The sequence below is a fragment of the Syngnathus floridae genome, chromosome 11 (assembly GCF_059516105.1).
Source record: "Syngnathus floridae isolate MCC-2025c chromosome 11, RoL_Sflo_1.0, whole genome shotgun sequence".
NCBI classification, from domain to species: domain Eukaryota; kingdom Metazoa; phylum Chordata; class Actinopteri; order Syngnathiformes; family Syngnathidae; genus Syngnathus; species Syngnathus floridae.
Window position 1 is genome coordinate 9,095,954 of NC_142423.1, and position 16,487 is coordinate 9,112,440.

The 16,487-nt window shown below is 41.7% G+C and overlaps 3 protein-coding genes across 3 annotated transcripts in view; 2 read left to right on the forward strand and 1 right to left on the reverse strand.

The window, feature by feature from the left end:
• The first annotated feature begins 456 nt into the window (after positions 1-456).
• mrto4 (MRT4 homolog, ribosome maturation factor) lies at positions 457-3,301 on the forward strand. Its single transcript, XM_088390909.1, has 8 exons — positions 457-566; positions 733-791; positions 859-962; positions 1,143-1,224; positions 1,320-1,387; positions 1,810-1,961; positions 2,040-2,116; positions 2,256-3,301. Exons 1-8 carry the CDS (start codon positions 539-541, stop codon positions 2,415-2,417), a joined length of 732 nt encoding a protein of 243 aa, XP_088247035.1. The 5' UTR covers positions 457-538; the 3' UTR covers positions 2,418-3,301.
• Positions 2,750-5,938, reverse strand: akr7a3 (aldo-keto reductase family 7, member A3 (aflatoxin aldehyde reductase)). The gene is made up of 7 exons (XM_088390908.1): positions 5,602-5,938; positions 4,918-5,105; positions 4,728-4,832; positions 4,351-4,447; positions 4,093-4,192; positions 3,773-3,902; positions 2,750-3,692 (listed from the first exon to the last, which is right to left on the reverse strand). Exons 1-7 carry the CDS (start codon positions 5,891-5,893, stop codon positions 3,531-3,533), a joined length of 1,074 nt encoding a protein of 357 aa, XP_088247034.1. The 5' UTR covers positions 5,894-5,938; the 3' UTR covers positions 2,750-3,530.
• A 1,144-nt stretch (positions 5,939-7,082) lies between these two features.
• megf6b (multiple EGF-like-domains 6b) overlaps positions 7,083-16,487 on the forward strand; it is a 40,683-nt gene continuing 31,278 nt past the window's right edge. The window contains exons 1-4 of the mRNA XM_088390900.1: positions 7,083-7,486; positions 8,216-8,350; positions 8,880-8,989; positions 12,936-13,040. Of these exons, the coding sequence (XP_088247026.1) occupies positions 7,392-7,486; positions 8,216-8,350; positions 8,880-8,989; positions 12,936-13,040 (445 nt within the window). The 5' untranslated portion in view covers positions 7,083-7,391. The remainder of the gene's footprint in view (positions 7,487-8,215; positions 8,351-8,879; positions 8,990-12,935; positions 13,041-16,487) is intronic.

Here is a 16,487-nt window from a genome sequence, read left to right on the forward strand (position 1 = left end):
ATGGGATTTTAACAATATGTTGAAGTCTCGCTGCATTCTAATTGATTAAATTACATTTAGTAGCATTGTAATCTAAATTAAATATGCAGACATTGTAATAATCTTAAACAAATCATTCATCTTCTAAACTGCTCATCCTCACGAGAATTGCGGGCGTGCTGCAGTATACTTCACTGTACTTATATGTACGCTTCCGTGCATGTTCATGCGTGTAGTCGAGCTCCCCCTAGCGTTTCAATGCGATAGTGAAAGCATTTATTTCCTTTTCGCTCAGGCAGACGACGGTATCCCCTTGTCGCATCAGCAACTTAAATGAGAAAAGTAAGTTACATAGTGCCGTTGAATTTACAAGCTCGCTTGGAATAGGAAAACAGAACATAAAGAACAAAGTGATAACTGTTGAATCTGCTGCACATTAAAATTCAACATTATATATTTTTTTAAATATACATTTTCAGTCAGGCACTTGTGGGCAAGCTTCACTTGAGGGAAACATTTAGGGTCCTTTACGTTCACGTGGGCGTTGTGGAAAGCAACCATGCCGAAGTCGAAGAGGGATAAGAAAAGTAAGTACAAAAACATGTTTGTCGTTAAATGTCTAAACTTGTTGTACTGTATTTGCAAGCGGAGCAACTGACGCCTCAGTGTAAATAGAAAGGACTGTCGCATGCTAATCTGTATTGTTGCATTCTTCTGGTTCACTCAATGACATTCATTTGCTTTTTCCCTCAGTTTCTTTGACTAAAACAGCTAAGAAGGGACTCGAATCCAAACAGAAACTAATAGAAGAGGTAAATCATTCAATGACTGTTTTGTAAGTACGCTACCATCTGATTTGGCTTTATGTTGTCCCTCTAGTTACGGAAATGTGTCGACACCTACAAATATTTGTTCATCTTCTCCGTGGCTAACGTGAGGAATAATAAACTGAAAGACATCAGGACAGCCTGGAAACATAGCAGGTAACCAAAATATTTAAATAAATATTTGTGAAGCAGGGGAGTGTAAATGGACAAACTGTGAAATCTCGTCAAACATTTCAATTGCAAATATTCATCCTTATTAAGAAATGAGTCATTCCAATCATTCTAAATTGTTTATTGACATTTTACAAATTATTTTTCCCCCCTCTTCCCCCACAGATTCTTTTTTGGAAAAAACAAAGTCATGATAATTGCCATTGGGAAAGGACAAACTGATGAATACAGGGACAATTTATGTCAGGTAGGAATCATCAGTCAAAATAAGAGTCATGGTAACGTTAAAATTGTTGCTTGACAGTTCACTATTAGGGTTTCGTCCTTGTGTCAACTTTGCAGGTCAGCAAGCATCTACGAGGCGAAGTGGGAGTACTTTTCACTAATAAAACCAAGGAGGAGGTGCAAGAGTAAGCAAATCGTACAAAAAGTTTTAAAACATTACTACTAGTGCAATATGCAATACAGTATTCTTAATATTTGTTTCTCTCTTTATTAAAGGAACATATTTTAAACTTAGATCTAAGTGGGGAAGTATTTGAAAATAATTAAGTCTTCATAGAAAAAAGAATGGAAATAAGTAGTTTTGTAGTATTAGCAGAGAATGCTTGTTTACATTATAACGATTTTAATGCATATATTTTAAAACTAGCCGTTGATTGTAAAACGGTGTTAATAAAAAAAAAAATTATATATTACTAGTATAGTAAATATAAGGGGCCTCATATTTTAATGTGAATAATACTGTTCTAATCAAGGTTGACTGAATTTAATGCCGATTTATAATTTGTGTGGGTGTTGTTTTTTTTTTTTTTTTCTTTCCCCCTCACAGGTATTTCAATCATCACAAAGAGATGGATTATGCACGGTCAGGTAATGTGGCTCAGATGGACGTGAGTCTGGATGAGGGTCCGTTGGAGCACTTCACGCACTCAATGGAGCCTCAGCTGAGGCAGCTGGGCCTCCCCACTGCGCTCAAGAAGGGTACGAATATGCAGCAAATAACAGACTGACTTTTTATGGCTATGTGGATGTATTTAGTTTTTTATTATTATTTTGTAGGTGTGGTGACACTACTGAAGGACCACACAGTCTGCAAGCATGGCGATATCCTTACCCCTGAACAGGCGCGTATTCTGGTGAGTTGAGGACAGAATATGGTACGGTGGTACCACAACAAACAAGCAAACAAACCTGGCCAAATTACAGATTTATTTTTTGGTTTATTTTATTTTTTTTAAACCTGGATTTTTTTTTTTTAATTGTTTTTGTGCACAGAAATTGTTGGGTATTGAGATGGCAGAGTTCCGAGTGACGATCAAATGCATGTGGAGCTCTGAAACAGGCGCGTTTGAGATCTTTGAGGGCCAGGAAGAGCCCAAGCAGGACATCGAGGACAACAAAAGCGAAGAAGACGAGCAGGAGGAGGATGGAGATTGAAAGGAGATTGTGCAGGTTTTTTATCTTCATATTTTTTCTTTTTTTTTTAAATATATCAGGATTTCGGAATCATCTGGACCATAGTGTTTTCATCCACAAAACATGTACACACACAACTTAACTTTTTAGGTCTGGACTAAAATATTCTCAAAATGATTTTTTGTTTTTGAGATATGGTTCGTATTTCAAATGCCAACTACACATTTTTTAAAATTAAAAATCATAAAAATTAACTGTCTTGGAGACTCTGGGATACCAGCAGTGATATCGCTGTTCAGTATTTATGAGTGTTGAAGAACTTTACTTTTAAAACAAGCTGCACCTAGTACTGATTGTTTTTATTGTAGATTTATTTTTATGGATAACAAAAAACATCATTTTGTTCTTATAAATTGTTAGGTATCGACATGGCATAGTTTTGAGAGACAAGAGCACGTTTGAGGTCTTAGAATGCGAGAAGGAGGGGAAGTGAAAGATGTCAGGTTTTTTTGTTTCTTCATCTTGTTTTTATTTGTATACTTCACATCAGGATTTTGAAATAATCTGGACATGTTTTATTGCCATCCCAAAACATGTACTTACATCTTCTACCTTGTCCTTTTGGCTCTGGACTGAAATATGGCTCAAAGAAGTACTGGTTTGCACAGAGAAATGCTTCACATTATACAACTGCACTATCTTTCATTAGAAATCAGATGAAATATGAAAATGAAATATCATCCGTTTTAGAAAACTAAACTGTGTGCTGTACAATTGATTTTACAATTTGCTTAGACTGAAAGGGGGAAGGGAGGATAACGTGTGAAAAGTCAAATTAGGTTTGATCTGAAAATAAGTGAGAACCGTTATAATGTCCTCCGAAGGCCATTTCACATTTTCCCCCCCCCCAAAAACTCAAAAATTCGGAGATATTGGGCTTTAGGGTGGTATTTCTTTTCTTTTTAAGTGACTTTAATTGAACCGTTTCTAAAGTATTCCAGTCCTGCTGATGACACTTAAGACACCTACAAAAGGTCAACTTAAGTTCACCTGAAAAGCTTGCAGTGCATTTTCTGTCCATTTTCTAAATTTCACCCAAAAGCTCAACATCCCTAACTCCTAATTCCACGTCACCTATCGGAAATATTTCGGACACTCATGAGCGACCAGGTTCCAAGCGTCCCCGAAGGCCTTCACCACCCTCTCATCCAGAGGCCCTTCCTCCGCGGCGGCTAGATTCTCTCTGAGCTGCTCCACCGTGGACATACCGATGATGACGCCGTCACCAAATTCGCCCTTAAAACGAGTAAGACATCTTACGATAACTCAATTGGTAGTTGTACGCACCTGTAGTGATCCGTGAGTGTCTGCGGCACCTTGAGCTGGGAGTGGTGGTACATCCAGCGCATGGCGGCGGACAACAGAGTGGGCGGCGTTGGCCCGTATGCTACCTCCAAGGCCTTTTGGACCACTTCTATAGCTTGGAAGTGACTCTGCTTCCAGTACCTACACAACATGAAAAACGATAAGTACTTTTTTTTTTATTTTAACAAACTAGAACAAAGTTTCTCCTCTTCAAGTGGCAACATTTACAAATCATTAAATCTCTGATCAAATGACAGCAACCTTCAACTAGTAAATGAAAAAAAAAAAATGTGGGTGGAGGCAGAATAAACAAGAAGCACTTGAAATTTACCTGTCCCTGTAAACTGCAGCCCAATTGTTACCAAAGAATCTCCCTGCTGGCTGAGATGCATCTTTGTCCTCATAGTGATACTTTCCAGTCAGAAGGCCACCTTACAGAGAGAAACCAAACATCAACTTTATGATGTCTTGCCAAGTCATTTTCGAGAAAGAAAGTGTTTAATGGGTTAAAAAAAATAAAATTACAAATTGTAATTGGAGTAAAAATGCAAAACAGTAATGTCAGACTCCATTTCAACTAGTAGTATACCTGCGAGTGGGTTGTATGCGTAGAACTTCAACCCAAAGTACCTCAAACAGGGTAGTAACTCTGTCTCGACTTGTCTGGTTGTGGCGTTGTACATCCCCTGTGAAACACAGCACTTTGTTTATTGGAACTCTTCCTATTCCAGTAGTTTAACACAGCATTTGGAAATTCTGTCCAAAAGATTCCAAATACATTTTAACTCATTATCCAACAAAAAGTGACAATCATTTCGGTAGCAGATATAACACGCTCTCTTGTGAACAGAAAAAGTAATAACAGCCAACCAGATTTTTATATTTGCATTTTTGTGTACGCATTGTGTTTCAATCGATTTGGGGTCAGTATTTAAGCAGAACAAAACCTTTTGCAAATTGAATGACCTGATACACTGTGGGCACAATCCAGTCATTCTGTCTGCACAGGCACACGATTTCAGCCACTTCCCATGATGCATAGTTGGACAGTCCGAACTCCTTGAATTTCCCCTGAGGGAGAAATGTTTAAGATAATTATTAACTGCACAGGGAACTGTCGCAATGATTGTTTACTGAATAAAACGTTTTTGTTCGCCTCTTTGTGGAGCTCGTCGCAAGCCCGCAAGGTGTCCACAATCGGATTGACGTGGTCGGGCGCGTGAAGGTAGAAGAGGTCCACAGAGTCTGTCTGCAGACGCTTGAGGGAAGTCGCCAGTTGAGAGCGCACACTTTCCGGTTTCAACGTCTTCCCGTCCCACGGGTTTGCCTTGGTGGCAATGCTGACTGCATTAAAAGAAAAAAAAAAAATCGGTCCTCCGTTTTGTTTGTTTCACGTTGCAGTACTGTAGTTTTGCAACTTACATGTAGTAGTAGTTTATCTAGTTTGTGGAAATATCTACAGAAATGCATGCTGTATTTTTTAAATTGCAAGTGCTACAGGTTATGCGTACAGCAATCACAAAAAGAAAATATCGTCATTTTGCAAGTAGAAGTAGCAGTGTGCAGTAAAAATATGTCACTTGCATATTACAGCGCGTTTGCAATCAAAACAATGGAAAACTTTGACAAACACAAGATGCTCCATATATTGTATGGATAAATATAAAAATATAAGTTAACAACAATGTACACTATTCAGTTTCTACAATGTGTATTTTAAAATTACTTATAGGACTTGTTTCTAGTGTTTGGCACGTCTGCATTCATTTTTGCTACGTTTGGTTGCAGCAGACAAAGAGGAAAGCGCAGAACGAAATAGTCGACTAGTTTTCTACTCGACCTGTTTTGGGGAGGTTCATGCCTCCCATGATGCTCTCCGACTTTCCGTCCATGTACATAAAGGCCGTGTCCAATTGTTTGTGTCCCCGGTCCAGGAACGTCTTGGTCATCTCCAGACTTTGCTCAGCGTCCGCCCGGCCTCCGAAGGCCATGGTGCCGAGCAAAGTAACCGGTCGCGTCGTGGACATGTTCCGCCAATGCACAAACTTAAATGTAAGCTTACTGCAGAGCGCGCTCGCTATAAAATGGGATTTGCGTGGCGAGACGAGTCGCGCTGTTATTACGCACTGCATGGTCGTTTAGTTCAAAGTTCGTATGGCACAGCGTCGTTGAAACAACTAGATGTGCGTAACCCCGCCTCCATTGGAGTCGGCAGATAGCTGTTACACCTTAAAGTCTCACTAGAGGGAGCCAATTAGCTTTATTTCAGCAGTGTTCCCTGCTCGTCGGCTTGACTTGAAATTTTGGCCCGACTGAATTCGTATGGGGCCAGCATAACCTTGGATTAATCATCTCCATTACTTGTGGGGCTACCTGTCATATATAGTGTGCCTTTTCGTTTATTTTGCATTGTGCGAACTCGCTCATTGCACGCTGAGAATCCCTGTATGGCCCAAAAAATAAAACCAGCACCTGTTTGGGAAAAGTGTGGACTTTCCATGTTTACATGGATGCACCTTTCAGTTTGTATAAATAGCAGAGACATTAGCTGTCTTGTGTCCTAATTCGAATGTCATGTAGCTAACGCTGTGTCCTCTGAGGGCCTTTCAGCAGTGACCCGCCTCTCTTTGGGGGTCACGAGCACACATGTGAGCAATGAAAGCTTTGTTTACAGGAACAGCGGCAGCCGCTGACCTCTTGACCGCACAGTCAGCTGTTTGCCCCCACGCCACAAACTGGCCATTAGATGACTTTATGGAAGGCTCGGAATTACTTTCATCTAAGGGTGGCAAAATAATTCTATAAATGCACTTTTTAAACTTTCTTGTATGGCATTTTGATAATAATGTCACTTGTAAACTTTTAGGAGTTGTATATGGTTTTAATAATAAATTTAGCTATTTTTTATTGATAGCTATGACTGAAGGCTGAGTTGCTGGTGATTAAGAATAGTTCTTATGCTTACCCAACATTGCACATTTCATGTGCGAACTTGGTAAACTTCTAAACAGTTTTCAAAAACTCACAATACAAATCTGTCATTTTTTTTAAATAGCCACCAGATATGGATCTTTGACCCACTTTATTTGTCCTGACCAACTAAGTTGAGAATCACTGATTTATATTTGGTTTAAATATTTATTGAGTATTTTTATTTTTGCGTAAGGGTAAACAAACATCTGTTTAAAGAATTAAAAGCTGTTTTACTACCTAAATAAACATGTTGAAGTGTTTGCAGTACATTTTGCGCACTGCAGAGTGTGTGCGCGTGTGCGCGTGGGACACACGTACACGCACATTACCAAGTGAATGGAGGGCGCCTCCTCCACGACTTTTTTTTTTTCTTCCCTTGGTGAAACATCTGCAGGGAGCAAGTGTGGATGCGCTTCTGTTTGCTGTCTGGTTTCTGGCACACAGTGTGTCACGCACACAAGCGTGGAAGCTGATCCATGCGCTTATTGCCTACGTCATCATTTGGAATAATTGGCACATTTCCAGGCAGAACATCACTTCACGTGTCTGAACAGAATTTCAAACCGTTATTTTTGGAGCGTTAATTGGTCATTTTTACACTCATGAGCGCGCGTGTGAGTAAATCGCGTGTTTAAAACCAAAAAGAGGAGGAGGATTATGGAGAGTGTGTTTTTATCATTTTTGGTTTTAGTGTTTGTTCAAGGAGCCCATGCCGACCGGTATGGCAACTCCAACAGGCTTCAGCCGTCCATGTAAGTAACCGGTATACTCCATTATTGTGTTTTGCACGATATGCAACAGGTTCCTGTCGGACTAGTGCATTTGTGCAAACCCACTAGCTGATTATGTTTAAGTAACACTAACAAATGTATTCATTAAGCCAATTAAATCTTAAAGTTTATTGATAAAATAAAAATGTCAGCAAAATGCTAAAATGAGCAAAAATGTCATTTTCCTTTGATTTTAATTGGCTATTAATTAGAATTACATTATGGCCAATAACAGCATGAGACGTAACCAAAACAAACATGGACTTTTTTATTTTTATTAATCTCAAATGTCCTGGCATTTGTTTTGGTTTAAAACTAGTAAAAAATAATAAAAAAGTGCCCCTCAAGCACAAGTTTGCCAAGGGAAGGTTTTAAACAACATGTTGTTTATTGCTTTAAAGTCAAATTTAAAAAAAACTAAAATATTATAAAAGGATAAGAGCAATTAAAATCTGTTGTGAGGTTCTGGGTTCAAAGTGTGACGTTTGCATATTCTAAGTCTTCCTTACTCGGCTTCGCGGCTATTTTAAAAAGACTTGACTGTCTTACTTTAGACTGCCACCTGTCCTACTTGCTGTGTGCGCTAGAAAAAAAAAAATCTGCAAATGAAAGTTGAAGGGGTCACAGCAAGTGTGGGTTCATCTCCCACTCAGTGATGGCTTTGTAGTGTACCTTTTGACACCTTAAAAATGTTCTTCCCTTTCCTCGCAGGCCAAATGTTTGCATGGAGCAGGAGATGATGCTGGTCGCCCAGAGGCAGCCGTGCGTGCAGGCTTTCACACGCATGGTCAAAGTGTGGAAGCAAGGCTGCGTGGGACAGTCGTGGTGTTTAGGATATGAGAGGAGGTGAGGAACATCACTTCTTTAATCCTGCCATCATTTCTCCTCCCTTCATCTTTTTCACGTTTCTTGCTCTCTCACGGACTTGTCCTCTCTAATGACAGTCGTCTTAAATTTAAGTGCAAGGTGTAACCCCCCCCCACTACTCCCAGTTCTCCCCCACTCAACCCAACCAGCTATTAAACACAAAAGTCTCCACAGTCAACATTCCACAAAGAGTCCTTATGGTAACACGGTGCCTGAGTCATCCCACGTCAGAGTTTCTCACTCCTTGCTTTGAAGGCCGCCGAGGGCTACAATTACTTGTTGTAAACAAAAGCATGTTGTCACGAGGCTTAATGACCGTGGCGGGTCGGCAATGAGAGGGGTCCCAAAAGTAGAGGGGATCCAACACTATTCTCCAAAGAAGAATCAGACGTGTCTGGGAAATGTGTGGCGAATAAAAGCATTGAGAAAACAACCCTTTATTATTGACTGATTGATAGCAGGTCTATTCTTCATTATTGTGAGTGCTTGTGTTGTTTTATGCTGACAGGACGGCGTACTACACCGCGTACAGACAAATGTACCGACAGGATCAAAACACTGTCTACAAGTGCTGCTCCGGATGGTCTCAACTCAATGGTGAAGCCGGTTGCCTTTATCGTAAGTACGATGTTCATATGAAAAATATCCATCTAACGATCATGTAGATGAGTTTTTAGACAATGGTTTGCCATTTAGCGCTGGGTGAATGACAGTAAAATCAACTCGTGCAGGAACTGCTGGCGACCGCAGCTCACGCCCAGACACTCACACGTAGACTCACCACGCCTCTTATTTATGAATTTCACATGTTTCCCTTGAGATGAAGTTGGCGTATCGTAACCCCCACTCTTTGTCTTTTGCTCTTTTTAACTCAACCGCCCTTCTGTATAAACAGCACCAAAACAGAATGGGATCGGGACAAAGTCTACCCGTTAATTCTCTGCCTTGCCTGCCAAACAAGGCGGCACCGCATGTCTTTAAGGAAATTCCACATTGCCAGGGACAGGGGTGTGAAGTTTAATACTTGACAGTACGCTTACTTTTGCCACCCTTTTTCGAAAGCCATTATTGCTGTCTGGCAACAATTATCTGCTTTGTGAAAATATGCCTGGTTCTGTAAATGATCGGAATTTGCATTAAATAGGCAATAGCCAATTTTCCTGCCTATTTTCTGTAGTATATACTAAATCTGTTCTGTTTAAACAAGGCTAATGAGCAACTGCTAAAAGCCAAAGCCTGCTATTGTGGGAACGATTGGTCCTCCTTAACCAAGTCTGCTGTGTTTTAACACTGTCACCAACAAATGATCTTAAAAGACATTCTTGGAGAGTCAGGACTTCCCAGTGTCTCCCTCGTTCGAGTAGACAAGAGGGGGTTATCTCCTCTTTTCGCGGTACAATGGCTGCCCCTCCGAAAGGGCTTTTATCTCCGTAACCAAATATGTTTCAGCGCTTGGAGACGGGATGAACTAATCGTCTCTTTCTCCGAGCCGCTGAACCAGGATAAATGCCAGATTGCCCTGCGATCCTCCCACCGTGTTGCGATATTTTCATTTTTTCCGTGCGTGTTTATGTGTGTGAGTGTTACCTCCCAAACAATCAGTGTGAGCTCATTAGGCAGATGACGTGCTGTTATTGAGAGGCTGGCTAATCACATTGTAGGTCCAGCACACATAAAGGCTCAGAAGTGGCTGAAGGTCACATAGTAACATCTGTCATTAGCTAGCCATTTTCCTTCTTATCTTTGACCCCATTGTAGTTGCCTAAATGTAGGTTTCGTGGCATAGTGTTACACATCGACTCTGTAGTCCTTTTACTTTGTGACTGAAAAGACACTTTTTCTAAACAAAATCTAATTTGCTAAATCAATAAAAAAATCTTCTAAAAAAAGTGCAGCTTAGGTTTGATAAGAAATGCCTTTTTTATGTTATGAATTGTTCCCCCATTTGACTTTTCCCTCTATTTTTTCCTTTTAGTGTGGCCTAAATTTCAAAACAGATGATTTAGAGCTATAAAAACAAATCAATCTGTTAATTTATGTATCAGTCAGTCTGTCTCTTTCTTACTTTTAAAACATTTGAAGGCCACAGTGCAGACCCCCCGTTCCTCTAAACATCTCCGAGGTGACTCTTGTGTGTTCCCGAGACGACTCCAATTGTCTCGATTGCTGAATGTGCTTCTGACGAAGAGTAAAAGCACTTGACTCTGAGATGGCGACTTCCTCCACTTGAGAGTTTTAAATGAGCTGCCTCTGCCCGGAGCCACGGGCCCGGCATAGCATAAACGGGGTCAACCAGGAGTGGAAGCGAGTGGTTACGTTGTTTGATTGCAACAATAGCTTTGTGGTGGTGATTGGGGAGGGGGCCGGGCAAGAGGTCGGGGGGGTCCAGAACAATGGCTCCACCGGTTTGTCCTTCTGGTTAAATGGTGAATGGGAACTGGCCTTCCTTTGTGGCAGGAGCGAGCTGGCAGAGGTAGTACATGCGAAACAGGTCGAGTGCTCCAAACAAAGGAAATGGTATGGTGTCTAGCAATGGGTGGTCTTTATGTAAGTATCATAGAACAGTCTGTTGGCACTCGGAGCGACGGCATCGCTCGTAGTTGAACGCAAATAGACGCCGACCCAAATGCATAGACATTTGCGTGACTGGAATTTCGGAAAAATAATGAACAGACCCAAGTCAACAATACATACGTGACATATCATGAGTCTGATTAAATGAAGAATATTTGCACTTGAATGTAATGCACAGATTATACAGCATAGTTACTCGTCACATCTACATATCCGTATCTTTGTCCTGAATTTCTACAATGAAATTTTGACACTTTGGGTGCCTAAACATTTTTTCGTGTGTATATTCTGGTGAACAGTTATGAACTTGAGACAAAAATGGGCGTATCTTTAACTTTTGTTAACGTTGGGTAATTTTGACTAAAGTATGTCACAGGTATGTTATGAAAACGAGGTCCTTAAAACCAAACATCCACCTTACCCATTGTACAGTCGGGCTACAACAGACCAACCTCAGACCACTGAAGATCGCCAAGCATGGCCTTACCCACTTTCGAATCGTCATCGTGCGTTTATCCAACGTAACCATTTACCAGTTTTGTAACTACAGGTTTTTAAAAGCTTTAAAGAAGCATGTTGGCGTTCATATGTAGCTTCACAAAAACTCAAAGTACAGGGTAGATCTCTGGGCACCACTTAAGAGCCCCTTTTCTCTCTTGTCAATTGGCCTCCGAAACTGGCCCCCGCCTGCTGTCCGGACCGCTCTCTGAGGGTTAAACAGATCGGCGGAGCCTAAACAAACACCGGGCTGCCACTGTGACGATGTGGTCATCCCCTTGGTGCGCTGGAAGAGCGACACCTGCTTCAGGCTTTTGGGTTTGCTCAGCACGAGTCGCTGCCCCCGCTTTGTCTGCCGGCGCTCTCTGCGGACGCCGCTAATCCTCTCGGAGAAGGTGTCTTTGTAGTGAAGTGCAGATTTGCCCTGTGACGGATGAGAGTGACTTTTATGCCACGTTGAATGCCACATTTAGGCTTTTAATTCAGGGGAGATTAATCAGGATGGGGCCCAAGCCGCACCCCCCCAAAAAAAAGAGTTGCAAGTGGGTTTTTGGCATCTACTCTGGCTTGATTCCCACATTCCAAAGATATCCATGGTAAAATAAATGAAGGCTAAATTGCCCATAGGTGTGAATGTGAGTGTGAATGGTTGTCTAACTGTAATTTGCGATTGGCTGGAAAGCAGTCAACCTTCAAGCAAGTCAAGTGTGCAGTTCCATGACCAAGTGGTTCGCACATCTGCCTCACAGTCAAGCTGTTCGAATCTCAGCTCTCACATCCAGTTAGTATGTTCTCTCTCTCCTTAATAGAGCTTAATGCAAAACACCAAAGACAGGCTAACCAATAGCATCGAATCTTTTGTGTCCGAGTGATGATGACCGTCTCGAGTTTTCAGCCGTTATCTGACGCCTGCTAAAATGCGGATGTTTTGGCTGGCTGGAGCCTTGGCCTCTGTGGACCCTCGCAAAGTCTGCACTCAATTGCGCTTGTTAGAGACCTCCACGTCGTGTCCTCTTCCGATGTGTGGCCATGTGATTCCCCCCCGGCTGACATGAATACCCCTAAAGCCCGGCTGTGAAGACACCTCATCCAACGTGTGTTTTTAATACCCTAAAGCACTGTTTACACTCCCTTTGCAGAGAAACAGATGTCTCTCTAAATCCAAATAGTTAGTTAAGCCTTAATAAGGACATTTTGGATATTTCACGTAGCACCGCTGTTGGAGCTTAGCACACGTGTAGTTCATCTCCTAGAATGTTAGCATGACCACTGGGTCAGCGACATTCATCTAAAAGTTCAGCTCATATCTAATCTCCTTGTGGGAAGGCAAGACTTTTTCACGTGGAAGTAACGTGTGAAAATTCTGGAGGAGTTTCCAAGTCCCGCTTTAGTGAGGAGTCAACAGGCTGACGATAAGGCTTTGATCGCAGTGTGTTGTGACATCAGCCAAGTGTTTCACCTACCTTGCTTGTTTTTGTGTTTTGTCACGCAGCTGTGTGCAGCTACGGCGTGTGCTTCAACGGGGGTCAGTGTCGAGAGGGATCAATCCAGCTCTGCGAGTGTCCTGCGGGTTTTAACGGGCCCAGCTGCCAGTATGGTGAGTGGCGTTCCAGAGTTGAAATTCCGATGCACTTTATCTATCACGTGTCTTAAAATTGGGCACGGGCGCAAGGTTTTTCTATCCCACTAATGAGAAGCTGATGGTGAAAGATCAACTCGTGTTGATGATGACAATATGATGAAGTGAGAACATTTTGCAAGCAGAAGGTCACAGGTCCACAGAGGCAATGTTGTTTTGTGGTGGGGAAAAAAAAAACGTCTTATATCAAAATCAGACAGGGTGCACCTTGTCTTAAATTCCTCACTGTATTATTCACACAGACACAGCAGTATATGAAATATTTCTTAGAACATGTGCAGTTACGTGTTTTATTGGATAATAGTCACAGCCTGGAACTACTCATCTTCACATTCACCACACAGAGATTTATAATCCAGCGAATTACATTTTACAAGCGTCAGTAAGAGACAGGCAAGTCAAAAGTCCTCCGTAAATTGACACACTGGAAAACCAGATGCAAAAAAAAAGTATGATTTACAATTCGTTGACTTCAAGGTCTAAATTTCAGTGCAGAGTCGTTAAATCCAAGTCTACTAGTAACTATTGACAATTGCGAGTCTTAACGGAATCTAGCATGCATGTTTGTAAATCAAATCACTCATGTTTTGATCATGACACTCATGACTCATCACTGCATCTTCAGCAGAAGGCCCCATGTCCAGAGTGGCAATATTGTCTTGTGGGAAAGCAAATCCTTCCCTTTCTGGCCCTTAGGTTAGTGCATAGATCAGACACAGACAGTCTTAAATTCCTCACTGTTTTGTTCTCACAGATTTAGGAGTACTATTTCGGGGAATTATGTGAGTGGTTGTTCGTTTACATGTTGACCAGTCCAGGTTGTAGGCTCCAGCTCACTCGCGACCCAAATAAGAATAAACACCAAATAAACTGGATGGATGTCCTCTTTCTCTACTTGAATGGAATTCTTGGCCCCTCAGCATTTTGGCTTCTTGACCAAGAGAGCAAACATTTTATCTACAGAGACCGCATTGTTGCATTTGGGCTGTTAAACTGAAACAGCGGAGGTCTCGGTTGTTGTTTTTTCCTGATAGCGCACCACACGACAGGAAATTCCTGCAAATGTCGACAGCGTCCGAGAATGATCCCCCTGTACTCTCGGATCACATTGAGGCGACAAATCCACCTTGCTCTGTTTTCTCAGGAGCTCTGCGGTGCAGCACATGTGTCTTCATGACACCATACCACAAACATTCGCCCCCTCCGCGCTTGTTAAGACGCTCGTGATCAAGCCTAGGCAATCCGGCAGTGACAGTCCGTTTATGTGATCAGAGCCGTGAGCGATACCTAAGCCGAGCTGAGTTGCTTCCGATTACTTCACGCTTCATTATCCACGGGAAGGCACGTCCACGATGCTAATGTTTCCTCTTTAATGTGACACAGCATATGGCGAAGGGGTGATATAGAATATGGGTGCTGAATTTATTTCCAGTAAACACGTGCCTGCTATCCATGAACGTTGCGGTTGTAACTCATCTCCCGCTCTCATTTGAGTTGAGGAGGTGGAGGCATACTTCCCTGACACATGAAGTACTAGTACTAGGCTACACTGTATACTTTTACCATCGGTAGAAACATATTGCCGTAATAGTTTTAGCCACCAAAGACACTATCTTTTATTCCTTTCAGGAAGAAAACGAGTGTTAACTATAATTTCTCAATTCATTTTGAATTCTGTTGCTAACTAAAACAGCAGCACCTACCGAGAAACTGAAAATGTCTCTCATATGTGGTCAGATGCAGCTATTGTCTATTAAGAGTCGCTGCCTGTCACGCAACGTTGTGTTGTTGTTTAAAATAGCAACAGATGCTGCTCCGGTTATCATTCACTAACCTTTGACAGCTTTTTTTTAATGTGGTTTTCCCTTGTTTGCATGCTGTAATTTACGTCTGCTTATGCCATGTGTGCCCATGTGTTTTCAAAATCTGCGATTAGTCTACTGCTGCTTTCAATAGTTATGCCAGGCTGTCATTCTGTCTAAGAGATGTACAGTGCAGTGGCATAATTACCGCTTTGTGCCTTAAGTCTGTGGTGACACGACGAGAAGGAGTTGGTGGGCTTCTTAAGACTTTTTAAAGGCAGCAAATCCTGCTTCTTTTAAAAGATTAACCGTCTCGTCTCGAAACTTTTCAAACTTAAATCCTTTCAGTCATCTGTAGAGCAGATTGTCTTTAGACCATTTGGCATGACTCACTTTTTTTTTCTTATTATTTTACATCAATTCAAAAGAAGTCATTTAAAATAGTTCCAAAACAGTATGCGACCTGTGGCTCATTAAATATTTTTTGGTCAATAGCTTCCAAAACCTTTAGACCTCAGACTCAAAGACGTAATAGCGCTACAAATCCACCATCGCATTCGAATTGGGAAAGCAAACTAAAAGCGCTTCAAAACATAAAACTGATTTACTGTTTCGAATGTTATGGGACATGAATATGAGGCGATGATACCGAAGTTGACAGTAGACATTTACAGTCATGACAGACTACGTAACCCGATACTGTTCTCATAGCTGCGCCTTGAACAGGTTTTTGTTTCTTGATAATGCCATTTATGTCTGTATGAATCACGATTTGGGCCGCTTGCCGGGGTCATTGCGATGTCACAAAACACATTATCTTTCAAGCTTTAGTGAATTTGGGAGTGAATTACCTCCTGACTGTACTTACTTTTATGGGTTCAGATACATGGAATGCCTTTTTTACTGTTGATATCTTACATGAGCTGCTGACTGACATTTTTATTGCAAATGGGGGTACTTTTCCGATTGGGATGTTACGCTGATGATGTTGAGAGAGCATTCCATGAGTATCTCAGAAAGGATTTATGCATTTTTCCTGTTTGTCCTCAAAAGTAATGTATCTGAAAAAAGGATCCTTGGTTCGATTCATGACATTCACTTGAAACGTCAAGAACAGCAAGGCAAAAGAAAACGCAGCGTAAGCATTTTTAAGATTCTAGCTGTAGTCTAATTTCAGATGTTTTGCTGTTCAACCTGTAATAGACATTCTACTGTGCAATTACTTTAGGGTTCACTAGTGGTCTCTCCTCGGTCAAATTGTTCCTCAACCTGTTGTAACCAGCCCTCCACTCAACAATGCAGACAGACCGACTAGTTCTGTAATGCTCGCCTACTTCTCGCCTAAATGAATCCTCTGTACGCTCAGGCATGTGTTTTTGTGGTCGCCGTGGCCGGAGGCATCGCTCTTTCAAGTCGCCTATCCCAGTCTCTCGAGGGTCGAAGAATCTCTTAAAACATCTACTCGTACCTCAAGGATGAGCTGATTAGATTTCCGGCGGTCAAAGGTGGCTCGTCAAGGTCAGCGTGACCGCACATCTGTCGCGGCTTCGTCGACAAGACGGTTCAGGAACGCCGGGTCAGGATTGTGTGTCTTTTTTTTGGT

What these genes read in the sequence shown, in the direction of transcription:
- akr7a3 (XM_088390908.1), bottom strand. Translation starts at nt 5,893, where the DNA reads ATGCAGTGCGTAATAACAGCGCGACTCGTCTCGCCACGCAAATCCCAT. An exon ending in TTGTGCCCACAGTGTATCAG is followed by an intron (nt 4,448 to 4,727) that starts GTCATTCAATTT and finishes TGTGTTTCACAG; the next exon opens with GGGATGTACAACGCCACAAC. An exon ending in GCTGCAGTTTACAGGGACAG is followed by an intron (nt 3,903 to 4,092) that starts GTAAATTTCAAG and finishes CATGTTGTGTAG; the next exon opens with GTACTGGAAGCAGAGTCACT.
- mrto4 (XM_088390909.1), top strand. Translation starts at nt 539, where the DNA reads ATGCCGAAGTCGAAGAGGGATAAGAAAA. An exon ending in GTCGAAGAGGGATAAGAAAA is followed by an intron (nt 567 to 732) that starts GTAAGTACAAAA and finishes TTTTTCCCTCAG; the next exon opens with TTTCTTTGACTAAAACAGCT. An exon ending in AACAGAAACTAATAGAAGAG is followed by an intron (nt 792 to 858) that starts GTAAATCATTCA and finishes TTGTCCCTCTAG; the next exon opens with TTACGGAAATGTGTCGACAC.